The sequence below is a fragment of the Typopeltis vanoorti genome, chromosome 12 (assembly GCF_054136105.1).
Source record: "Typopeltis vanoorti isolate ZY-2024b chromosome 12, IOZ_Tvanoo_1.0, whole genome shotgun sequence".
Lineage (NCBI taxonomy): Eukaryota > Metazoa > Arthropoda > Arachnida > Uropygi > Thelyphonidae > Typopeltis > Typopeltis vanoorti.
This window is the reverse complement of record NC_143560.1, coordinates 19,838,594-19,865,643: the sequence shown is the minus strand read 5'-3', so window position 1 is coordinate 19,865,643 and position 27,050 is coordinate 19,838,594. Positions and strand designations below refer to the sequence as shown.

General features: G+C 34.6%; 1 protein-coding gene across 3 annotated transcripts in view; it reads left to right on the top strand.

Annotated features, from left to right (window-relative positions):
- The window catches only part of LOC150100615 (insulin-like peptide receptor), a 782,259-nt gene that overhangs the window by 94,037 nt on the left and 661,172 nt on the right, over positions 1–27,050 (top strand). For all 3 annotated transcript variants that reach the window (XM_090401273.1, XM_090401271.1, XM_090401272.1), the window contains exon 2: positions 9,738–10,103. In XM_090401273.1, the coding sequence (XP_090257399.1) occupies positions 9,920–10,103 (184 nt within the window). In that variant the 5' untranslated portion in view covers positions 9,738–9,919. The remainder of the gene's footprint in view (positions 1–9,737; positions 10,104–27,050) is intronic.

The following is a 27,050-nucleotide window of genomic DNA, read 5'->3' as shown; positions in this document are numbered from 1 at the left end:
AAAAAATATTTGTTTGTCCACTAAGGGTTAAATGCTCGATGTTCCGAATCTATTTTACGCTTTTTACTTTAAACTCATTGTGTCGAGATTGACAATATTAATTACAAAAAACTAATGATGAAAAACTCACTATAATGCAGGTTAATAACAGTTATGTAATATATTGCTCCAGCTACAACCAACCACTACAATGCCAAAGCCAGTCAAGGCACGGCCAACTTTGTGTAATACAATTCGTTTTTGTTCGTAGACATCAAGTCGTTATCACGGAGATGTAACTTTGAATTTCCCCGCAGCGACACTAGCGCTAACAAAATCTCAAAGCGATTGTAATAATTAGTTATTAAATACGACAGTGGGAATAACTCCAAATGCAATTTATTGTCTAGTTGAAAGAAACATGATTGTGACATTAATCGCATGAATTTAAACAATGCAGAGTCTTAGTAAAAATTTAATTCAACGCTAGGAAAAAATCGTCTAACTTCATATTCACCCATATCATTAAATAATTCAATCAGGCAGACGGGCCAAAATAAATAGCATTGTGGGCCGCATGTTATGCAGGCCTGTTGTAGAGTATCAAAAAGAAAATGACATCATGAACTGTGATGTCAGATGCTTTATTATAGTCAGTAAAAGTGATGTATAGAGAGTTCGTTTTATATTCGTTATTATGTTTTTAGATCATTTGATTTAATATATGCAAATCAGTTGAAGAAATTGTTTCCTTAAATCCTGCTTGTTCATATGGTTGGTTTGCTTCCACTTGGTTTGGGAAGATGTTTTGAATAACTCCGATGAACACTTACGGCTATGGAAAATAGATGAGTCTATAGTTGTTTATATCTCATTTAAAAGTTTCTTTTGTAAGAGGATTATTTTTGATTTTAGTTACCGAGTCGGATTCACTGATACATTAGAATAAGTAACAAGTCTTCTAGTTCCAGTTTTAGCAGTATGACATTTATCTCATGTGCTCCAGGAGTTTTTCCATTTTTTTAAAATCTCCTATGGCATTTCTTTCTTTTAGTGTATTTAGTGTGAAAATTGAGCACAGCACAGAAACGCACAATAATTTCTAATCTCTTGAACAGTTTCTTATAGAAATTACTTACTATTTAAAAAATTTTCTTCTCAGTTTGAGTCTGTGTAGTCCTGTGGAAATGGTGTTTGCATCCATAACGCTAGAGAGGCAGGTCTAAGTTCGATTCTAGTCGCCGACTAAAGGAACATTTTCTAATTTCTTCCACCGATTCCCGAGTTAGTCTATTTCTGGCATCTCCGAGCCATACTATCCTCTGCAGATGCCTTTTGAAATCACTGATGGCCTTGGGTCATTTATCTTTTGCTAAGGATTGAGTTTGGCTGCTCATTCGTCTTCAAAAGTTGTTAGTGCTAAATGGTCTCGCCTGCTCTTTTTGGACAAGAAAAAGCGTTAGTAGATTTATTATTTTATTCATTCTCTGTTGTTTGTGGGTTCTCCTTTATCGTATTTTAGTTGCTTGACCCATCTTGCGCAGACATTCCCTCTTCTATTCTTTTTAAGTTAATATTATTTTCCAAGGTATCTTATTAATATTGTATTAGCATTACGCATGTCTTTTCGGATCGATTTGTTAACGAGTTTGATGAATGCAGCATATTTCATTTTAATTCTTGGCAGAATCACTTCTGCTGTTGAACACCAATTTTCGTTTTCTTAATAGTTCTTTGATGGTTTTGCTGAGAACTTCCCTTATTTATTAAGCGTATGATGATACAACGGCAGTGAGGCCCTTTTTACAGGAAAGTACGGCACCATCTCAATCCCCTCCGTCCCTAATTTTATCCGGGCTCGAGACCGGTATAGCTAACGAATCAGGCCTATGTTTGGGTCTTAGGTATTCTTGACTGTAATCCGTGTGTGTTCACGGGGCCGGCTAGCCTGTTCTGGGAGACGAAAAACCCTAGTTTCCGGGTGGGAAAAAAACAACATATGAGACCGACTAGCTCATCTTTCCTCGAAAGAGATCAGATAAAGGTTCCTCACGTCACGGACGGGAATCGAACGCAGGTCTTTCCGACCAAAGGGCTTCTTCGTCTATACCGACTGAGCTACAGAGGCTCCTTGAGTACTTGTTAATGACTGGCTTACTTAAGCATTTTCTTGCTGTTTCCATTTTACTGCAGAGTAGTCAGGTGTCTTTCCTCTGATCCTTTATATTTTGTAGTTACTTGCTGAGGTCAGTTTTGCATGTATTTAATTTTGTTTTGACTTAATTATGGATCATATCCCCCCCTCCTTCCCCGAGCCATTTATTTTTGTTTTTGTTAAGGCAGGTCTGAATGGTGCATCTAACTGGACAGTTTTGAATTCGTTTTAATCTATTTCAGATGTTAAGTTATTTCGTGCATACCATGTCCATCTCCTTTTAGATTTCTTTTTGAAGAAGGAATTTGTCACTGTGAGAGACACTCAACTAACTTCTCTCCTCTGAGGTTTCGGGATCCAAAACCGTATTGTCCAGTCGACGCATGCTTCTTCAAATGGAAGCTTATTATGTGTTGAGGCTTTGAAATCTCCAGTGATAATTAATTGATTGTAGTCGCTTTTCATTTAATGTAGCATCTGTGCTGTCGAAATCAACTCTACAATGAGATAAGGACTTACAATACAGAGATCCCGGTCATTTTTTTTCCAGTATTCAAATACCGGTATTGAAACAAAAATATCAGTTAACCGATACTAATAAATTTAAAAAATAATTGCTTATGATTTATAAATGACAATTTGACATCAGTACGCAATAGACGATATTTAATGGTATGGTCGTTCTGTTGGAGAATGCTTAGAACTGTAGAGAGAGAGAGAGAGAGAGAGAGAGGGGGGGGGGATTTTATATTTCATTGCGTAACAACTGATGGCGTATTGGTGATCAAATTCGGTAAACTAATCGATGCCGAACAGCAGCTTTGTTTGTCCTGTGGTATACTCTTAACAGTAGCAGACGTACTTTATAAATCAACAGTAAATGAAGAAAAATCTGAATTTAACAGTGTTATAGAATCTGAAGGAAAATTACGATGATGATGATGATAATAATAACGAAGGTGGTGTAATTATAGATAATAGTGTTGCTGGTACTGTTCCTCATGATCTAAATCACAATTGTTTATCCCCCTCTAATAAAAAAAAATAATAAAATAAAATTAGTTAGAATATCATTAGAAGCTCACCCAAAATAATAAATAATAAATATTTACAGAAGCATATTGTAGCAGAATTTCGCAAAAAAATTGTCTTCAGTTAGATTCTACTACTCATTGGAACAATTTATTTTCCATGCTTAAAAGTTTTTTTGAGTTAAGATATTACGTATTTTAAACTGATTTATATTCATATATTGATTCCTACGAAAAAATTTTATTTATTATCTGCGGCTATACTAATGCCAATAAACTTAGCGGTTAATGCACTATACGGCAAGAAGCAAATCTTTTAACTTTAGATGCTGCCATAAAGTTTATAATGGAAACTCTTGGCAGTCAAAATTCTCAGATAGCTAGAGAATTGTATACGGCAGTGTTTCTCAAACTTCAGATATCCGTGTATCCCTTCCTAAATTTTCATTATTGCCAAGTACCCCCTTATCAAAATAATAATATTATTAAATAAATAAAAAAAGTATATTTCGTTGTAAATATCTCTATCTTATCTGAATTTAGATGTACAAGTAAACAAAAACAGATGATAGGAAATCCCTGGAGCAGTAAAGATTCTGTAGTGAAAATTATACTTCGCTTCACAAAATATCTTCTTCCTTCAGAAAATGATGAACAGAATTCAACATTAGCAAACCAACACGGAACAGAATTGCGTTCTGCAAATTCTTCCAAAATTAAAAAGGAAGAAAGAAATTGCCTGACTCCAATTAGATTCTTCCTGGTTTTTTTCTTGATTTACACTTACGCGTAGACCCACACTTTACCGTGCAGGTATTAGAAACAAATTTGATACATTCATTAATTAGACACAGTCACGAGATAAACGAGAAACGATCGAGTTTAAAAGATAACCTTGAGTCGGCATTTAATGAAAAATGACTGTTCCCTTTCTCAAAAAGTTCAAAGCCTAAAAAACCTGCAACTCGTCTACCACCATCTCAGTACGATAGGACCATCCTGTATAAAATCTGCTAATCAAATTTGTACCAAAATTTGATTCAGTTTAAACGATAACACTGTTGAATTGCGCTTGTTTCTTGAGAGCTCACTAAAAGTGAGCTCTCAAGAAACAAGTCCACAAGTAATGTGGATGTTTAAACTAAACGGAAGACCTGTATTTAAAAAAAAAAAAAAAATTTTGTATATTTTTGTATTTTTTTCGAATAACTCAATATTTATAACTAAAAATACTTGTAAAACCGGTATCCTGGTTTCATAAATTAAAAATTCCGAAGTACCTGTATTAAGATTTTGACCGGAATGCGAGCTTGTTAGTGCAGTAGACCTGGATCATGGTCATTGGTGTACCCTTGGAATTTTTAATTTTCAATGAGACTACGCATTCAGGATATTTTTCATGAAGTGGTATTTTCGAATGAATCGTTCAAAAAGATGTCATTTATAAAAAAAAAACATATCCTATGACGTATTTCATTGGCCTCAAAAAAGTGTCTCACTTTCCCTTCTCTCTCTGTCTCTCCTCCTCCTCCTCCTCACTTTTCTGAGTAAAAAAGAAAATCAGGTTTTGAATAAAATAGTCTTCGCTGTGATGAAAAGTTTAATGCTGACTTGATCTGACTAGCGGCTTGACAAGTGGGAAAGGTAGGATGATAAAAGTACGCTGCAGAGTTATTTTGAGATCGGGAATAATAAGGACTGAGGTTCTTAAAATTTTACTATAATAACTTATTTTCTTTTTCTTTATAAATAAATGAATTCACTAGTGCCTTTTATTCACTTCTAAGGAGCTGGCGAGGCCGTTTTAGCCCTATCTAACTTATTAGGTAGTTCAACCACTAAAATCTAGAGGCCACTTGTTTTACATTTCTCGAATTCATTTACGCTATCTGCACTTAGCCTCCGAAGGCAAGCCATTCCAATCATGCACCACTCTATGAGAGAAAAATGTAGCGCTTACTCATTTCTTTATTGCACTCTTCTCAAATCGATGGATGCCTTCTCATCCTTTCCCAATTCTCCAAAAAAATGAAAACTTCTATCTGCTGGTATCTTGTATGACTCTTTCATAAGTTTGTAGGTTTCTAACATATCATATCCAAAAAGCATTTGATAATATTGACCAAAATATAACATGGGCTGTCTTGGAATCCTATGGTGTGGACAATAAATTGATCTGCCTGCTGAAAGATATAAACAGCCAAGCACAAGCAAAAATCAGAATAGCAGGTGAGACTGGAGATTGGTTTGCCACTAGTCAAGGTACAAGACAAGGGGACCCAATATCACCAATCATCTTCATCACACATCTGGGAAGAACACTAGTAAGATTAAAGAAGAAGGTTGAGGCATTTCAATAAATGGCATGAGAATAAACTACCTCTGCTTTGCAGATGACATCGTCCTGATGTCATCTGCTTCTGTGTATAGTGTTTGCAAGGCTGGAACAGACATTGCAAACACTATACACAGAAGGAAAAAGATATGGACTAAATGTCAACTTTGAAAAAACTAAAACAACGATATTCGGACAACAGGAGTTACTGAACAGAGTTACGATAGACAGATTTCAACTGGAAAATGTGGAACACTCCACATATCTTGGATGCTACATGACGCATGACTTGGACTCCAAAAAAAAGACAAAAATTAGAATAGCCAGAGCAACAACTGTTTTAAAAGCCATGGACAAAACATGGAAGAGCCGAGCTATAAAGATGCAAACTAAACTGCGCATTGTAGAAACCTGTATCTTCAGCAACATGCTGTATGGATGCGAGGCCTGGGTACTCCTGAGAGAATCTGAAAGGAGGATATTGGCATTTGAAAAGAAATGCTACAGAAAGATCTTGAGAATAAGCTGGATCCAGAAAGTGAACAATGAGGAAATCTACAAACGAATACAACCAAAAGAAAACCTGATCCAGAAAATAGTCAAAAGGAAACTACGTCTCTTTGTCCATATATGTAGAATGAACGATGAGAGGACAATAAAAATGCTGCTGTTTGGGATGATTGAGGGAAAGAACAAAAAAGGAAGACCAAACAGAGAGTGGGGAGATGACATCGTCAAATGGTGTGGAGGCTCTGCACGAACTGAGTCATATTGCACAGAATAGAGTGCTGTGGAGGAAGCGTGTCAAGATGGCATCGGACACGTACGGGCACTGGACCCATGGTTGTTGATGATCATATCATCCCTCTTTTTCTATCTGCAAGCGTCTGAGGCCAAAAACTTCCCAGTCTATCCTTATAATCTACACCCCACAATCATGATATCATCTTTATTATACTTTTCATCCTCTTCTGTCTTCATCACTTCGGAAACCAGCAGACCATATCTTCGCAAAATAGTCAAGATGAGGTTGTATCAAAGCCTTGTAAAAAGGCAAAATGACTTCCTTATTTTTGCATGTCAACGTTCGTTTCAACATTGCAATTATCCTCTGACTTGTATTCTCAATTTTTGCTGGCATATGATTACGCGCCTCATTATATTGGCGCGATTACGCGCCAATATAATTAGGCGCGATTATGGTAAAAGAAGTTGGCTAGGCGTCTATCACCAAACGTTATTCAAAGTTATTACACCAAAGTGTTACTTTGAATACTAACATTGAACTGAGTCATTTTCATATGTCAACAATTCCAACCCATTCAAATCATTCTGCAAGTGGTGTATATCATTTGCATTTCTCATTACCCTGCCTGTCTTTTGCATCATTATCAAATAGCATGTCGCCTGTTAAATCATTCTCAATATTATTAATTTAAAGACTGAATAACAATGGACCAAGGACTAATCCCTAAGGTATACCATTGGCATGGGCGTCCGCAGAAAATTTTCCAAGGGGGGGGGGAAGCTTGGAGACAAATAATTACATCAATAAATTTTTATTTAATTAATTAATTTTTTTTTCACAAGTAAATCCTGGGGGGAGCAAATGCCCCATTTGTCCCCCTCTGCGGACGCCCATGACCATTGGTCACTTTTTATCTTGTAGACTCACATCTACCATACACTACTCTTTGATGTCTGTCCTCTTGTCCTCTTAGCTATCCTCTTATCCAAACTCGTAATTCATAATCCAAACCCATATCTGGCTTCATGCTGAATCTTCTCAAAACCTTTAGCAAAGTCCAAAAATGCCATGATGTATCTATTTCTCTTGTCTAACTCAACCGTGATATTATAATAAAACGTAAGTTATTGAAGCATGACTTTCCCTTAGTAGTAAACCCATGCCGTTCATTGCAAAATACAGATTGTCAGTTAATCCATTTCTGTATGCGATCTCTTTCGAACTTTTCAAAAATCTTTACCACCACATCAGAGATACTTATCGATAGATATATCAGCTTTTGCACCATCCTTGTGCAATGGAACTATCATACATTCTTTCCACTCCTGTGGAATCTTCAGTGAAAAGAAGAGATGTGTAAACTTATTACATTATATACTAAGATTGAAATTATTAAATTTAATGACGATGGTGTATCCGGACACTTAGATACGCCGCGGGCTAAATCCCTCATACTAACCTTTTTACAGGGTAATATGAGGGATGTAGTGAAGTAAAAAGTACTATTTTCGTAAGTAATATCACAGTTATCAGTAAATATCACAATCTTATTAACGAAATGAAAATATATATATGTAGAAAGTTTTTAACTTGGGTATATTATGTATTCAAGATAACACAAGATATTAGAATAAATTTTTCGTTTGCGTAAATCTAACGTAAATAAATGTTTACTTAAATTTGCACTTATTTAAATGCGTAAATAAAACTTAAAGTATTTATTTACGTCGTTTACGCACATATATATGCATGCTTAAAAACGTTATGAAACCATTACATTCAGAATTGCATAAAGAATATGACGAAATTTGCTATATGACAGTTGATTGGAACCTAACGTGTCTTATGACCGGGATATGTCTGTACTTCCAATGTACTGCCGATATCTTTCCCATCTAGCAAACGATACCATGGGATCGAACCTAGTATTCCCCTCAAGTGGTCATAATTTCTTGTTTTTGAAGTTCAGTATGTAATCTTTTCTAAATGGAATATCCATAGAATTGTCTGTTTTCCATGTCAGGACATCATAACTGTCACGAACCGGAGGCATCATATTAAATAGATGAAAATTGTTAAATCACACTCTTTATATAACTAACATTTGTTAACAAACAAATAATAGTAATTATACAGTAGCGAACAAATTAATCCGAACACTCACATTTTAAAGAACAATTTTAATTTAGTAAGAAAATAAGTACAAAAATTAAACTCCAACTTTACCTAATAATTTATATGTGCTACTCTATTCCTAATAAGTTCATTAATTCGCTTAGGCATGGACTCTACCAACATAGAACACATTTTTCTGATTTCTGCATCTTGACACCATACGCTTATAATGGAATGTATTAAGTTATCCTTTGTATCATAATGTAATTTTCCAAGTCTCGTTTTCACTATAGCCCACAAATTTTCTATTGGGTTAATGTTCGGAGAGTTACCTGGCCAACGAAACAATTGAGATATGATTTTTGAGGAACTCGTTCACTTTTTTTTTTTTTTTTTTTTTTAAGTGTGGCATGGAGCGAGATCCTATTATTCTAAATGTCGAGATCTGGCAATCGAAGTTGGACAGCTATGGGCTTAAACACACCAAAATCATTCCCACTTGTTATCAGCGCACCCTGTGCAATTTCAAAGAAGCTATCATTATTTACAAGAATTAAACATCAACAAATTAACACACTTGATGGAACGGTCCATATTTTACGACGTCATCTGATAGACTATTCTTAGATTCTTGAATAGAATTTGAATTGATCTGTATTACCAGTCAAATTGCTGTTTGAATGATTCTTATTTTGGCTGGGTTTCGATTATGTGAATAAAATCATCATCATCATCATCATAATAATACATATTCTGTTATGCATATTGTAATTAGCATTTACAGAATGATGTTTCTAAATAAACAAGTTTCACTTTTGGCTTCAATTAGCTTTACATTAAAAATATTGCTAAATGCCATATTGGTTCGTTAATTAATGCTTAAAGTTTACAAAGCAAGTATCGGCCGTAACTATTCGGTAATAATAAAAAATAATTTTAAAATTTACTGAAAATATAATAATATGCATCGATTAAGGACAAGGATGTAACGCATTTTCTTCTAACATGATCTCTGCAAAATAAAACAAAACAAAACAACAACAACAAAAAAAAATGGCCTATGCAGTTATATAGTAGAATTATCCAGTCTTATTGATTAGTAGGCTTTCTCGTCTTCGTTGGGATTTTTGCAATAGGACTTTTTTATACGTCATCCAAATATCCCATTATAATAGAAAATAATAGTAGCGTGTATCTTGACCTGATTTTATTATTTTTTAAATGCTTCCTTTCAGATGGGTGGACAATGTAATTTGAGGGGCGAAAGAGCATGTTTGTTTTGCTATGTATGTGGTGTTTTTCTTGTTTTACTGTTTTACAATGTATCTTATGTTTGATGGTGTAGACATTAACAAGTTATGTGTTTACTTACAGTGTTTGTTCCCAGACGTCTGCGAACGTAGTGAAGGCATTTTTGATCAGGACGGTTGGTGTAAGAAGAAGAACGGCAGTTGGAGGGTCAAGGCCATCGGACGGCGCTTCAGTTAAACGACTCCTTGTTTACCTGTGCCGAGTGAACCGTAGGCACGCACACAAACACAAAAACACACATACACATGGCCACATCCACACATACAGACGCACACTGTATATGCACGAGTTACCTGAGGTTCGGTAAGGGAAACTACTGTAAGATGGCGACTGGTAGCACGATGTTTGTGTTGCTACTGATGCTTGTCATGTCTCCAGTCATTTTATCTTCCATTAATGCTTTGGATACTACCAAGTCTTCGGAAGTTGGTAAGTCATTAAGATTTGTTTATTATTTTAAGTTTGGTATAGATATAATTTTTAAGCCTCGATACTCTTTTTTTTTAATGACGTTTCCTGGGAGAAAGGTTGGGTGTCAGAGAGAGAGAGAGAGAGAGAGAGAGAGAGAGAGAGAGAGAACACGCAGTATTAATTTTATTAAACAGATAATACTTTTATATTTTAAATGTATTGCGATGAAACAAAAATAACTTGTTGGATCAAACACTGCTGCATAATCAGAGAGGACAAGAATAAATTGTGAGTAGTAGGTAAGCAGGTGGGGGGGGGGGAGTGTTTCAATGTTCCGAGGGCAAGATGCCTGGTATCACATTAGTAATAATTTGAGAAAGTGAAAGTGCATGTAACTATAGAGGAACTTATCATGTGTCATTACTCCTTGCCTACTGATTGGCTGAGTGAATAGTTTCTCTGCTCTCGACCGAGACTTGTTCAGATTACATACAGACATCATAGTGTTTGTGATTGTCCTTTAAGCGTAGTAGGTTTTTGTCGACCACCTTATTCTCGCTTATTGGATATCTGAATTGGCCAGGGAAAAAAAATATCATATTTGGTCTCAATAACATTTGCACTTACTCGATTATCGAACTCTTAAACCACTCAAAGTGCTAAAGTGTGATGGTTTGTAACTCTGTGGGCGCGACTGTCATTAAAAAAAAAAAAAAATCAGAGAGAGAGAGAGAGAGAGAGAGAGAGAGAGAGAGAGAGAAGAAGAAGAAAAAGAAAGAAATTGTTTGTGCGCAGTGTGTGTTAGTACAATGAAGAAAATTAACCTGTTGTATGCAGCATTGATGCTTAACTGTTCTACTCCACTGATCTGCATTCAAGCCTTCTTAGAGGCTGTACATACATACACACATACATGGTACTTTTAGATGCATTTTATAATCCTAGTGACGCAATACCCACAGGAATGAAAAAGTGTGCCACGCTAACCAAAGTGAATAGCAAACATATTTGTAATAGGGATTTTAGTTTAGTTCAAAGTAGTCGCTCTCTCACATTATACTTCGATCATACCGAAGTTGACAACACTCCGGTGAAATATATGATCTACAGTAATCCATGAAATGGCGATGGAAGTGTTTTCTTTAAGTGAGATTCGATATCGAATCTCACTTCAAGTTGAATTCCATTATACGGGGTTGTCAAAAATATATTGAATTTTAATAACTTTAATAATTTTAATAAAAGATATACAAATAATAGAACTATTTAGTAAAAATTTTATGAAAGTTCTAACTCTTAAAGTTTTATTCTTAATACAAGTTTTAATTATCACAGGAGTACTTCAATATGGCTGCCATCATTGTGGGTACATCTTTCAAGCCGATTCTCGAACTCCATGAATACATTTGCATAATTCATGCACTGACATTGTTTGAATTGCGTTTGCTATTCCAACTTTAAGTTCCTCTAAAGAACGCGGTTTTGATGAGTAGACAATTGTTTTGACATGGTCCAAAAAAAAAAAAAAAAAAAAAACATGACGAGGGGGATTAGATTAGCTTGGAGAACGCGCCGGCCAAGCAATTGATCCATTTGTTCGGGAAGGTGTTACTTAAAAACTGTCGCACATTCAATGCGAATGATAGGGTGCTCCATCTTGCTGGAAACTGGTGTTGTTTGAAATATTTAATCTCTGCATTTCAGGGATGAAGAAATTTTGCAACATGGCAAGATAACTTTTCCATTAACCGTGGATTCTCAATGATTCGGGATCTCCTAGATTCTGGTTTGTCATTAACCGATGCATGTTTGTTTAAATTTTTTTCATCCAAATACTTCTTGACTTTTTCTGGATTGCTTTATTTTTATTTTTATTTATTTATTACTTAATTATAATAAGTAGTGAACTTTCTTCTCACAGCTGGTATTGATTTAAACTCTGTAAGCCAAACCACGCAGTTAACTTTTTCTTCAGTTGTCGCTATTTGGGATCATTCAGTATCTGCCGATAAAAGATAATTTGATAAAAAATAAAATGAAACATGTATAAATAAAATGAAAAGAAAAGAAAAATGAGATTTACATGGATGAAATTATTATATTGTATAAAAATTTTAAGACGAACGTTCATATAATTTTTACTAAATATACTATAGTTCCATTATATTTCTTTAGTTATTAAAATTTAAAACGTACTGGACTTATTACCACTTGTATAATTAGAGGTATTTTCTTCGAGAAGAAATCATTCACTTGGTCGTTGCAGATAATGATCTGATCCGCTTTCTTGTTGTCAGTTAAAAGAGGGTTTGATTTATGACGCCATACCAGGAGATTCAAATACATCCACAAAACAATGTTCTTAAATTTCGGGATTTTCTTTCTTTTTTTTTTTTTTTTTAAATTATGCAACGCCGACAAAACGTTGCATGAAATTGGTAGCCGCGCCTTGGGGGCACCCTGGTATAGAGGATCACTGTAGTACTTTTTTAATGTGAATTCCACTCACTAAAGGTTGTAAACCTATCACACTTTAGCACTGTGGGTGGGATAAGAGTAAACAATCCGACGAAAACTGTATTACCTAAAGACATTTAGAAACATCCCTGCCTACAGGTGGGATTCGAAAAAAAATAGATGTTGATGTTCTTTACCGACTTGCAGAAGTTAATATTAATTAATTAAGTTTATTATTTTAATATTTTTTAAATATTTTACTTAAATATTGAAATTTAACAGTTTAACAGTTTTTATTATTCACATCACGTATAAAGTTATACATATTATACTATTCAACTTGTATAATTATGACAATATTTCACAATACAATTCAATGCACAGTACAATGTTACAAAATAAAATTCAAGTATTACTATCATATTCTGTTGGTACTAACACTTATTTTGGCTATTTTATTATGGTTAATAAAAGGTTTTCTCATATATGCAAGTAGAATATATATTTCGAATGGTTTCATAGTTATGATAAGTAACTGGTTTAGAGTAATGTAAGTTAGTCAATGCAAATATGTGTAACCAAGGGCCGTAGCTATTGTTAAGCATTTTATTATTATTATTAGGTAGCAATGTTATATCAATTGCACATTATGCATATTATAACGATATTAATTAGAATATGTTCTTTAGTCACATGAAAGAAAATGTATTATTATTGTAAAATTATAAATTTACATTACATAAAATTTGCATTATATGTATGTAATTTATTTGAGACATAATAAAGTGTTAAATTATTATTAATTACGTGTATTAATTCTACTTACTGTAACAATTCTCCAAAACCCACCAAAGATTATTATTTTAATGGTATTAAAAACTTATTATTGATTTCATAGTAACAACGCTTTTATTAGAGTGTTAAGTTGTTTATCTACTTTTGTGTACATGTAATTTCTTTGAAAGAGAGAATAAAAATTTATTATTATTAAAATAACATATCATATAAGATAGGGGTGTCAACGAAGTTTATAGGATACATCTCCTGGAAAAGGCGTCAATTTGACTCAGTCATAAGTGAGCTCAACTTAAAAAATATTCCCGCTCCTTCGCATTGCAAAATGTACTCATGTGTAAAATGTGCTGAGACAAAATATGTGATTCTTAGCGCAGCGAAGGATGAACTAAGGGATATTCCACAGGATTGGAAAGAATGTATGATAATCCTGTTTCTCAAGGGTGATGATGCATGTGTCTGACTGACCTATCAGTATCTTTGGAGTAGTCGGTGAAGATTTCGGAAAAGTTGATTAAAAAAAAAGTGGTGGTCTATAGAGGGTATGGGTCTGCAACATTTAAGGTGATGAGTACTATACCTCAGGGTTCAGTCTTTAGTCCAGTGTTATTGCTAAAGATTCAAAGATACGCGGAATAATCAGATATGCTTCTGATATGCAGTACTTGCAGAATGATTTAAATAGGCTGGAATTGTTGACATGTGAAAATGATTGTTAGCTTGATTGATTGATTTTTCCTTTCAGTCGTTTCCAACCGTAGGTGACTTTGTAGGCATTGCCCACAAAATATTCCTAGTGAGATTTTTACAGGGTAGTTCACCATTGCTTTTCCCAACCCCCCAATTTTCTTCTCTGGCCCAGCTCGGGCAAACGAAGTAGCGCCCTGGCCGCTGTGTTCGCTTTGCGTCCACAGCGGCCAGGATTCCCGAGCGCTATAGGGTATTCCCACCTTATGTTATCGCAAATTCATAAGTAGCATAGAAATAGAAAACACGACACAACATTAATTGAAAAAAAAAAAAAAAAGAATTTTAATTACTAAATGATTTTTGATAATTTTTCTAGTGTTTCTTTCCTTTTTTTGGAGGGGAACTAGGGCCCCATTGTCCCCCTCCCTGGGTGCGCCAATGCAATAGTGTATTATATTAGCAGGATCATGCTAGAAGAAACTGATCAGGCTAAGGATCTTGGAGTTTTAGTATATAGAAAGTTGAAGTTTAGGGGCTGTATAACATCATCATAACGCTGATTACGGATATAGACCATATTGTCTGTTCCAGTCTCATTATCTCTCTGATATCTTCTTTTTGAGATTCTACCTGGCGTTCTCTTTCCAGTTGGTCTATATTTTATTAATTGTTTAGGGTATCGGATGTTGGGCATTCGATTTACATGTTCTATCCAATTTTGTTTGTAATTGTTTAGTTTAGTTCTATTGACTTTATTTTTAGATTTTTAGTTTTTTTTTAATATCTTCGTTCTTTTTTTTTTTTTTTGCACTTCTCATGAATCTCATTTCACTTGTTTTTATTCTTTATTTATCTTGTTTGTTTATCGACTAAAGTATTGTAGATTTTCAAGCGTGTTTCTTTTTTGTACAATATTTGGATTGAGTGTTCTATTTATCAGGCCTATAATCTGTAAAATTTTTGAAGTTTTTAATTTTATATCTTTTTCTCTTTCATGTGATATTTCACATCCAAGATAATTGAAAGTACAGTATTTATCTGTTATATTATTTTATTATTAATAGCTATTTTATTTCTAAACTGGAATTTATCCAGAAAATGTCATTGTTTTAGTTTTATGTAGATATTTTCATTCCAAACTGTTCTACTACAGTATGGCGGAAAAAAACAAAAAAAAATAAAAAATAAATAAATAAACAGCACTGAATAACTACAATGATATATGTTCTGAGTAAACGGATTTATTAACAGAGGAATATGTTTACACATTATGATTATGTACGTCCACAACTATCAGTGGAATCTTGGTTGAATAAAGCATTAGCGACGGTAGATTACGTGCTTGAAATGGGCACCTTGTCTTTTAAGACAGGTTTCATAGCGCATGCAAAGGTTCTCTGTCATCTTGGAGAACAAGTGTTGGGACATCTGCTGGGCATCTCGTGTAATTTTATCCCTTAGTTCATCAAAGTTTGAAGGCAGCTCATGGTGAATACCCATTCCTTCAACATATCCCAAACGAAGGCATTAAGTGATGTGAGATCAGGAGAACTGGAAGGGTACGGGAATTCTGTGAACCTCGAAATGAGCCTCTCGGGGAAGTGCTCTGATAAATAGGCTCTAGAACCACGTGATGTGTGTCAGGTTGCTCCGTCCTGTTGTGCACGAAATGGAATGTTTTTTGCACGACACATCCTATGCAAATCCTGGGTGAACGAAACCAACACATTTTCGATGTAGCGTTCGCTATTCAAGGTCACGGTTACATCGCTCACTTCAATGATTAGGACCCAATTATGCCATGACCGAAATCGCACACCATGTGGTGACGACCTTCTCGGTATGAAGAGGTTTCTCTTGGACAAATTCCGGTCTCGAGAAACCAAGAAAGCTGTAGGTTCGTCTGTTTACATCACCGGTTAGATGGAAATGCGCTTCGTCCGAGAACCAGACATTATGGAGGAAGGACGGCCCTTCATAGACATTGGCCAGCATGTGTGCACAGTATTCCCGCCGTGCAACGTAATCTGTTGCTGTTAAACACTGACCCACCTGAATGACGTACGAAAAGGCACCGAGCTCCTTAAGGATTCTCTGTAGTGACGGCTTCGATATCCCAAGTTTTATTGCTGTTTGACGTTGACTGCTTTTCGGAGACTGTAACACAGGGGTCGCCAAAGTTATTTGCCCGTCGACTCCTTCAAGAGTTTCTTGACTTTTTATCGACCCCCTATATTTTACTATTACGTAATTATAATAGGATAAGCAAAAAAAGACGCTTATGTGAGTTTTTAGATTGTTTATTTTATAGTTACAGTGTTTATTGTATGTATAATATAGTATATATTATTATATTACTATTACTATCACTAGTAATATCACTGGTATTACTAGTGATATTAATAAACTGCTGGTATTAATATCACTGGTATTACTACCAGCGCTGCTCAACTCTTCAACATTGAGAAGTTTAGTTCGTGAATGAATAACGATTGAATTATAATATGTATGTTGATGAATTTTAGAACATTAACGCTCACTTGTATGTCAATTCGGCGACATGAACTTATTTAAGTGAAATTCTTTGAGTTTCTTATTCGGCTAAAAAATAATATGGGATGTAATATCCCTTAACTTAAATAGCGTATTTATTTTGTTATTCCGGGAATTTTCTGTACCCGGATTATTTATAAGTATTTATTTAAGATATTCCACTGTCTTAATATTTCATGAATATAAATATTAAAAAGTGTTGGAGACAGAGGGCATCCCTATCTTACTCCTTGGTTAATAGATTGTTTTTCAGACAATTTTTCATCTATTTTTATTTTTTATTTCATTATCTTTGTATATATTCAATATTGCATGTAGTAAAATATTAGGTATATTTATTCTTTGGAACATATCAAATAGTATATATCTTTTTGCTTTGTCAAATACTTTTTCATAATCTGTAACAAAAGATGAATTTCTAATTTTCTTCTTTTCTCTATAAGTAGTTTTAAACAAAATGCCGCATCCATTGTAGAGCGTCCTTTTCTAAATCCATTTTGATATTCTAATAATATTTTATTCACTTGTATATTTTCGATTTTTCATCAAGTATTCTACTATGTATTTTGTAGCGTGTATTCAATAAATTGACACCTGTGTAATTAGCACGTTTTCTTTTATCGCTTTTTTTAAATATAGGTATTACTATATTTGTCTATCATTCTATCAGTATTTGTCTATTTGTATATATTTTATTTAAAATTTTTAATAATCTCTGATGATGAATTTTTTTTTTTTTTTTGCTGAAAATTTATACAGTTCGGAGTTATCCCATCTTCTCTGCTGATTATTTACCTTTTGTTTTTTTTAATATTTTACTTAGGTTGTCCTTTAATTCTTTCATTGTTATTATATTCATTTAAAGCATTTTTAAGTTTTCGGTGTATTTTTTATTTTATTTTATCTATTTTATTTATATATTGATGCTAGTATTATCTGTCGAAAGATCTGTCAAGTAATCCAAGATTCTTTTAACTATATTTCGCAATATATATTTATAGCTTCTTTTATATCTGCATTCATGTGCTTTAGTATTTTATACGCATTGGGTCATATTTTGTATACTGCATATCATTTTCTAGATATGATATAAATTTTTCCCCAGCTTTCTCTGTGTCTCTTTCTAGTTTCTCCTTTGCTCGTCTTTTTTTATATTCGATTTCATCTTCTTGTTTTTTGCTGCTTTAATCTTTTAAAGGCCAGCGTTTTATTTTCCGTTATTGTTTTTATTTTATTGTCTCATATGTGTGTAATTTTTATTTTTGTGATATTTTTTGAGTGTCCATAGACTTTCACATGCTGCTGATGTAATCATTTCATTTATATTATTCCATTCTTTCTCGGTACCTTAATTTTCTTTTTTTCTTTCTTTTTTTTCTTTTTTTTTTTTCTGAATAGTTATTAATCCCCTGTTGGTATAAATCTCTTATACTTAAATCGTTTAGTTGTCTTACTTTTACAATTAGATTTTGTTTCTCTAGTTTGTTTATTATTTATTATTATTTTATTTTATTTGGTTTTTTTTTGTATTTTTTGTAACCAGTTTGGTAGAAACCTTAACCTTAATTTTGCTTGCACTAAATAATGATTTGTATCTTACTAAAATAAGAGTTAAAAAGCGTCAGTTCGGCGATGCAAAATTACATAAGTAAATCGGATATTAGATCCAGCATTATTTCAAAGGCAACTCGGGGATGCTGAGGAATGTATTCTCGCTCTCTGATCAACTTGCGAAACTGTCATAGTTTCTACATTCGACTTTGAAATAATGCTGGATCTAATATCCACTTTGCTTATGTAATGATCTGTATCTGTTTCTAGCTAGCCCTCTCCTGGCTTGAACATCTAGGAAGAGGTTTGCTGCTTTTTCATTTGCTATATATAAGAAATATTATTTAAATTAAGGGGATATTAAATCCCACATTGTTTTAAAACCGAATAAGAAACTCAAAGATTGGAATCAGAGAGTTTCTTGCCGAATATAGTAAACTATAAAGTATCGGCGGCCACTAGCGTGAGCTAATGTAAGTGACTCTAGTACGTAGTACAATACCGGACAACTCGTAGCAAAGGTGGTGAAGTTCTGATCGTTTTTCTTAGGTATTTCCCATAATGTAAAAACATATTTCCTAGGAAATGTATGCTGTTATTACATTATGGTGGAAGGTCACTATCCAGACCGGTTTCAGCCTTTTTTGAGGCTTCATCAGTGAGTAGCTAGACCAATTAATACCAAAGTGTATAGCGAAAAGAACTTATATACTCTGCTATACTAGTTTCCAAACAGGTGCAACCATTAAGTTACTTAAATATAAAGAGCTAATAAGCTTCATTTCGGCGATATAAACATTATTTAAATTAAGGGATATTAAATCCCACGCCAGTGGTCGCCGATACTTTATAGTTTACTATATTCGGCAAGAAACTCTCTGATTCCAATCTTTGAGTTTCTTATTCGGTTTAAAAACAATGTGGGATTTAATATCCCCTTAATTTAAATAATGTTTATATCGCTGAAATGAAGCTTATTAGCTCTTTATATTTACGAAATATTATATTTGTTATACAAGATTGCAAATACAACTTCGAGGATAATTGCAAGACATGTAAAGATAACGAAGTCATTTTGCCTCTTTTGGCCTTGATACAACCTCACTTGTATACTTGTATGCTACTGTATGCAGATCTGCTGTCCTTGTTTCCGAGATGATGGAGATACAGTGAAGAAGTGCAAATTAGAGTGTTGAAGGGTATCGGGATTTGAATTTAAGTTAGGAGGACTGCAGGCAGCACAGAGAAAAAAAGGGTGATATGAAACTTCTGAAAGCGTCATATTGTGTACCAGTAGATGGGAATTTTCATTTTATGGAGAGTGAGGAGAGGATGAGAGGTTATCCATTGAAGATGGGAATAAATGCAGCTGGGTGGTCGTTAGGATATATGCCGCCCCTAGGCAAGCACTTTTTTGCTGTCCTTAAATTCAAGGAGAACCTCCGTAGCCCAGTTGATATAGATGAAGCCCTTTGGTCTGAAAGATCTGGGTTCGATTCCCATCAGTGACGTGAGGAACCGTTATCTGGTGTGTTTTGACGAAAGGTGAGTTAGCCGGTCTCATACGGAGGTAGGGTTTTTTTTCCACCCGGAAACTCGGGTTTTTCGTCCCCCAGAACAGGCAAACCTTCTCCGTGAACACATGCATGAACACATGCATCTACAGACATAGGACATACTGGGAGGCATGGGCTAACCACTTATCCTCGAGTTACGGTTGCGAAGTCCAAAGTACTGTTCTAGTTGGAAGGTCGTGGACGCTTAAGTGCCTGTTAGGACCACTGATGATGATGATGATGATGAAATTCAAGGAAACATGTTAAAAAACGGTGTTTTATGTTTGGGATGTAATTCATTTTAAAACATAATATCGTAAATTATTTTAAAACATTATATAAGTTTTACGCTAAGACCATCAACACTGTATTTTTTAATAATTAAATAAAAGAAATAATAATTAGATATTATTTTTCTAGAAGTTTTTAACGTAAAATTAGCAACGAATTTTGTGCGATTTCATTTTCGATTGAAATTATTGCTAGACCTGTTAATCTTGTTTTGTCATAGTTGACCTTAAATGATTTTTTTTATCCCTTTAAGTTTTGAAAAACTTCTTTTCGCACTTGTAATATCACTCACAACTGACTCTGGCAATCAATTTCACTTATTCACCACTGTCCATGAAAAAAATGTGGTTCTCACGCCCTTGTCAACTACACTCTTACTTAATTTCCAGGGGGATACCCCCCCTAGTTTTCCCCATGAACCCAAAAAATTTCCTCTTTATCAATCCTATCACTCACAACTGTTAAAATTAACAACCGTAAAAGTTTTCTAAGCAACCTATGTCTCTATCATACCCCACCCCTTATTTGCCTATCAACTAGCCTCTGTAACCTACAAATCTCTGATCTCTCCTCATATGGAGCATCCCACAGACCTACCATATTGGTCATTCGTCTCAGGATCCATTCCACATCTCCAAGAAACCCAGGTGACTAATTCAATGCACAGTAGTCTAAATGGGGCTTTATCAAAACCTTATAAGGAATAAAAACCTGCTTATCTCAGCAGGTAATTATCTCTCTGAGCTGTTTTGCAGTATGTCCTCTGAACTTCAACTTCCATTCCATCAACATCCTGAAATCCCTAGTTTCCTGAATTTTCTGGAGTACGGCTTCATCAATGTGGTACACAGCTGATAATCTTTTCACCCTGAAATGCTAATCTTACACTTCCACATTAAACCGACATCTTCTTTTTGTCCATATTCCCAGTCTATTTAAATAATCCTTGCAAAATTTCAACATCATCTTTATTGACTGTTACTCTACTAACTTTGCATCATCTGCAAACAGCTGAATCAGATCATTTCCTGTATCATCAGTGTACAATATTAACTAAGAAAATGTCCAAATTTTTTCAATAATTCAATACTGCTGTTATAGGGAACTCCTTTAATAAATTAATATTATATAAAAATTAAAACGAGAACTGACTTTTTTATTTTTTTTCTTCCAAATCTATTTGATAAAGCTTTTAGTGGTATCTACTAAAGAATTAAAAAATCCAACCTACTTTTTTCTTTTTTTTCTCTCGATCCTTACAGGTTCATCTTAACTTTGATATTCAAAAGGACTTTTTTTTCTTTTTTTTTTTTCTTGTGTTTTCTTACTTGTAATTCGGTTACGGAATTGGTAGGTATTTGAAAAATATCAGAATTTTTTAGGCTTCTACTTTTGTTTGTAAAAATCCGTTCTTTTGACACTCTTCCGTTATTTTTACTGTATTTTCTAAGGCTTTTTCCAGTAAAATTGATGTCACTTCTTATTGACTGTAATTGCTTGCTCATTGGGTTATTACACTTAGTATATCATGTCGCACTATATATAATGTTGCAAATAAACTTATAATTGCAAATATGTTTCACTAGTGAATATACATCAGCCCTCGTTTGTCAACAATGTGCTCCTTTTAAATCCTCTTTGTCTTTAATGTAAACTTTAATGCATCGCACAATTCACCAACTGACAACTGATTGGTCTTATTACTTCGATTCACGTTTGTACCCGAAATCTGTTTTAGTGCCAAATTTGGTATTTTTTTTAAAAAAAAAATATGCCACCTGCCTTCGTTTAATTTACGATTAGAGACCACATGTTTTTTTTATCACAAGTTTGTTCGCCTTTCTAAATTTGCACAAATTTATCAAAATAAACAATAACCCCTACCATCCATTCATCCATTGGACATCAGGAGATGCTGTATGGTCACTCTGTTGCTCGGAGAAGTGCCACACCAATTCTCTCCAGGTGGTCTTGTGCTTTTCTGGAGGGTTCAACTCAAGAAAGATCAGTCACTCCAGACACACCAACCATTCATCTCGTTAAGGATCTACCCTAGCCTCTTTTTCCAGGAACTTTAACTTCTATTACTGTTTTGAGAAGTCCTCCTTCCATCCTTTTCATATGCCCAAAGTATTAGTATTTCAACTTTCTTCTGTCAGTATCCTTATGGAGCCTTTAAGTTCTACTGATCCTTTCTAGCACCCATCCGTTTGTTCGCCTTTCAGTATATGATATCCTCAACAGTCCTGTTTAACACTACATCAGCGACTATCTTTTTTCTGTCAGACTTCTTTAAGGGTCCGAGTCTCACATTCATAAGTCGCTGTTGGAAAAACAGCCACATCCAGAATCCTCAAGTTTGTTCCTGTGAGATAGATCCATCCATTCAGATTTTACACATGTCATGTCTCTAACTGTTGTTTTAGCCTTTCATAATATTCTAATGTCTTTTGAAAAATAATTCTTCACATTAATGGGATCCATTAGTGATGGATCTCGAACTTACTGATTTCTTCAATTCTTTCTTCATTAAGGTACAGTTGTTTTTCAGGAGCTTTCCTGTCTGTATTTACTTCGAGAACCATCATTTTTGTCTTGCTAGAGTTGAGTTTAAGTCCTCTATTCTTGCTAATCTCGTTAACTATGCCAAGCATTTGTTCTAGTTCTTCCTTGCCATTACAAAAGCATACCGTATCATCAGTGTACTTCAGATTACTGATCAGTCTACCACCTATCCTAATTCTTGTCGTAAGCTCACCCAATGCTATCGCATGATGTCCTTAGCATAGATACTAAACAGTGAGGAGAAAATAGGCATCATTGCCTAACTTCCTTTCCAACCTGGAGTCAATGAGATATTCATCGCCTGTTTTACCGTAGCTTCTTGCTCACTGTACAAGTTAGCTGGTTATTAATCTGATAATGTGTTGAGGAAAGCCCGTTATTTTGATTACTTCCCACATTTTCACATGCTGAACACAGTCAAAGCTTTGGAGAATAGGGAGTCTGAATTTTCATAGGGAGTCTGAATTCTTTATACTTCTCGATCATCTGTCTAAGGCAAAGGATCTGATTTCTGGTACCTTTATCTTTCACAAAATCTACTTGCTTCTCAGACATCTGTGCCTCAAGTTTGGCCTCAATTCCATTTAGAATGACCTTTAATAAAATCTTGCTTGCATGACAGAGTAAACTAATAGTTCTATAGTTCTTGCAATCCTTCATAAATTCCTTCTTGTGTAGTGGTATGAAAACCAACTTCTTCTAGTCTCTAGGCCATGATTCTGTCTCGAAGTTTTCCAAAACGAGATTTGCTAGTGTTGGTGATGGGGGAGATAATCCATGGCAAGTCCTTCTGTTTGTTCTCAATATTTATCCTGGAATATAAACAAGGTGTTTCTATACAATGTTTTAATAGCGTACCTGAAGAAGTTTTTGAAGAAGATCCACTTTGTCATCCTATAGAACATCGGTGAACTGACTAACAACATCTAAACTAGCTAGGACGTCTGAAGGTTCTGTATTTAAATCCTTCAACCTTTCAATAAAGTGAAAGCTATTCTTCACATATGATTCTCTCTTTTCTGTGTATGTGTGGAGCTACCAGACTACACTGCTAAGTTTGAGATCAGGAAATCTCTTCATCTACAATAAAACGTAATGGTACATCCGGTTTGTGGATTTTTGATGCTCCATAAATTGCTGAGACTAAAGAATGTTTCGATGTTAGAGATTTTTATTTTTATTCTTCTGTCCAACTGAGTAATCTTATACTGCATAGGTATTGGAATCTTCTAGCAAGATGTTCATTTTTCTTATATGTTCGTCCGCGTTCCTCACCACTGTGGTCTACAATATCCCACAATTCCATTTGTAGCAACTTTGCTAGTTCAGTGAGAATGGAGAGCGAGCGTCTCTTAATCAAAATTTGAAAGTTCTAATCTAGTAGCGGAGATCAGTTTTTGAAAGTTCTAGTCTACAGATACCAGCCACTGAATTAGAAACCTTTATGCAGATGTATGTAAACGTACATCTGCCTAAACGTATATGCAAAATACTTGGTCATGTGCGTCTCCGACTATTTTAAGAATGCTACTGGTCAGTAATCGTCAATAGTGTTGTTGATCACAATGGGAAAAACAAACGATATTTCGGAGTTAGATAACGGGCTTATTGTAGGTTCCCGCCTGGCTGGAGCCACAGTTTTGAAAATAGCAGAGCTGATTGGTTTCTCAAAAGGTGAGATATCCCAAGTGTTTATTTAGGGGAAAAGTAACCTATATTGCTCGTCTAGGAGGCGTAACTGTGGTCCTAAGACCAGGGCCGGTCCGAGAGTATCTGATACCCCTAGGCAAAAAAATTTAGGCACCCCTATACATTGTCTCTCTCTATATATTTTGTCATACTCACACAAACATAAGCCCCGAAGTCTTATCGCCCCTAGGCGATTGCCTAGGTTCGCCTAATGATAAAACCTGCCCTGCCTAGGACAGTGTCAGGAACAAGATCAGTGTGGTCCGAGAAGGCTTGTAGGAACAAAGAACATCCTGTGTACACAGTTGACCAAAGCATTAAATGAAGGTTATTCTCGACCTATATCTCACTGAAATATGCGGAGGGAATTGAAGAGGATTATTATTGGCAATTGCATGCCTATAAGGAAACCACTGATTTCTGCGAAGAACTGGAAAGTTCGCCTATAGTGGTGTCAGGAACACCACTGGATAAAGAATACCAGAAGAAGCTCCCATAAAGCAATGAGCCCAGTTTGTCTTGTAAACATAACTCAAGCTTCTGGAGGTGGTGTAATGGTGTGTCGCATGTTCTTTTGGTACGAATCATATCCCCTGATATTGCTGGATGTCGTCCAAGGAATATCTGAACATTGTTGCCGATCAAGTCCATCGTGAAATGTTGACTTTTTATCCTGCAGGTGACGGTTGTTTCATAGGTGACAATGCTACTATCCATCGCGTAAGAATTGTTCAGCAGCGGTTCAGCGAGCATGACAGCGACTTCCACCATCTTCCCTAGCCGCCACAAAGCCAGGATCTGAACTCCACTGAGAATGTATCGGACTTGTTAGAAAAAAACAGATTCAGAGCAAAATCCTCTTCTGTCAAATGTGAGCCAGTTAAGGGATTGTCTGGTGAACGCCTGGTGTGTTGTAGTCGTAGATGCAATCCATCACCTTGCGGAATCTATGCCAAACCGCATATGTTTATTCGGGCTAAAGGAGGTCGAACACGGTATTAAACAGTTTCTAATTCAGTGGCCGGTGTGTAGTAGCAGAATGGAATGTATGTTTAAGCCTAACGAATTTAGGGATATCATCATTATCTCGACATCGCATAAGAAAAGTTAATCTATTGTGTTCTTTTGTTTAATGCGTAATTTCTCTATCTTTTTCACTCACTTTTTTTTCTCCCAAACTCAAACTTTATTCAGAATAATAATAATAATAATAATAATAATAAAAAACTACAGGGAATAAAAGGCATTCGCAGTTTTATTTTATTATTTTTTAAAAAACATTATTCATACTATTTACAATATATTGTATACGTGTACATAGTTTATATGCTTAATATAATCATTGTATTTTCTGATACATTTATTGCAAAAGGCTGAGGGTATTAATTTTGAAATAAATTTACGTAATAGTAATATCAAGTAGAAAATTTTAAGCGGTATATTTGTTTATTTTGTTCACCACATCTTTCGAAGCCAGTGTTTGGCTTATACGATGATACTTTATGCGCCATTAAAGTACCGGTTTATAATTAGACTAATAACTGTTTTTATAGTCGATGCACTTTATACATTAGTGTGTATGTATAAAGACATATAGATGTGTCTCTGTGTGTAACATTTTAAATAGTAACGGGTAGTTTCATCAGTGCAATATTTTTTTATTTTTATTATTATTATTTTTTTATTTATTATTATTTTTTAACGTGTGGCTACTTTAAGAATTATGAGGCACTGTTACGGTCAGGTGTTGAGTATAGGAACGACAAAGCTCTCTTTAGGGCAACATAGGAAGTTGGGTTCTTTATACTGTATGAATGCTTGTTAATAGACCTGACACATACACCTTACTTTTCTATATGCATTATTATAATTACTTTTAATGATGTTCTGTATGATGTATTTTTGAGTGAAAAGATTATCAGCTGTGTACCATATTGATGGAATTTTGCTTCAGGAAATCGAGGAAACCAAGGATTTGAGAATGTTGGTGGATTGCGAATTGAAGTTCAAAAGGCATATTGCAGATGTGACTAAAACAGTGCATAATATTACCTGATTATTGAAGAATAAATATCCCGATGTGCAGAGATAAGCAGGTTTTTATTCCTCTTTATAAGGCCTCATCTGGATTACTGCGCAAAGATCTGGTCGCCTGGGTTTCTTAGAGATGTAGAAGAGGGGTGTGGTGGCAGGTCTGTATGATGCTCAATATAAAATAAAATTGAAGATTTGTGAGTTACAGAGGCTAGTTGAGGTGATATGATATGATAAATTATGATAGAGACATATAAGCTGCTTAGCGGGGATTTATAGGATCGATGGGAATAAGTTCAAAGCAAAATATGCGAAATATTGTACAAGTATTGATGGTTAGTGTAATGGACCTACTGCGACAAGTCTACGGACTCCATGGAGCTCTCCATATGTAATTTTTTTTTATTGATCTCAAAAATAAATACATATATACAATAATCGTCTTACACAGCAACTAAGTGCTGCAGATTAGTTCATTTTCCACATTAGATTTCCATAAAAAATTCGACAATTTTAATTATTAAAATTATGATTATATATTATGCGTTTACCACACCTATTTGTTCTAGTTTCTTAACAATTTATACAGATTTCCTTTTTTTCTGTATAATATATTAATAATAGTTACTGCAGTGGGTAATTTATAGTTACAGTTGAATACAGCACTTATTACACATATTACATCACTTAATGTAATATGTGGATTTTTTTTTCTTTGCGTTGATCTCGCTTGAGATGTAATGTATCAGCTTGCATCCTTGAAGCTTTTTATTAAGCTTATCTG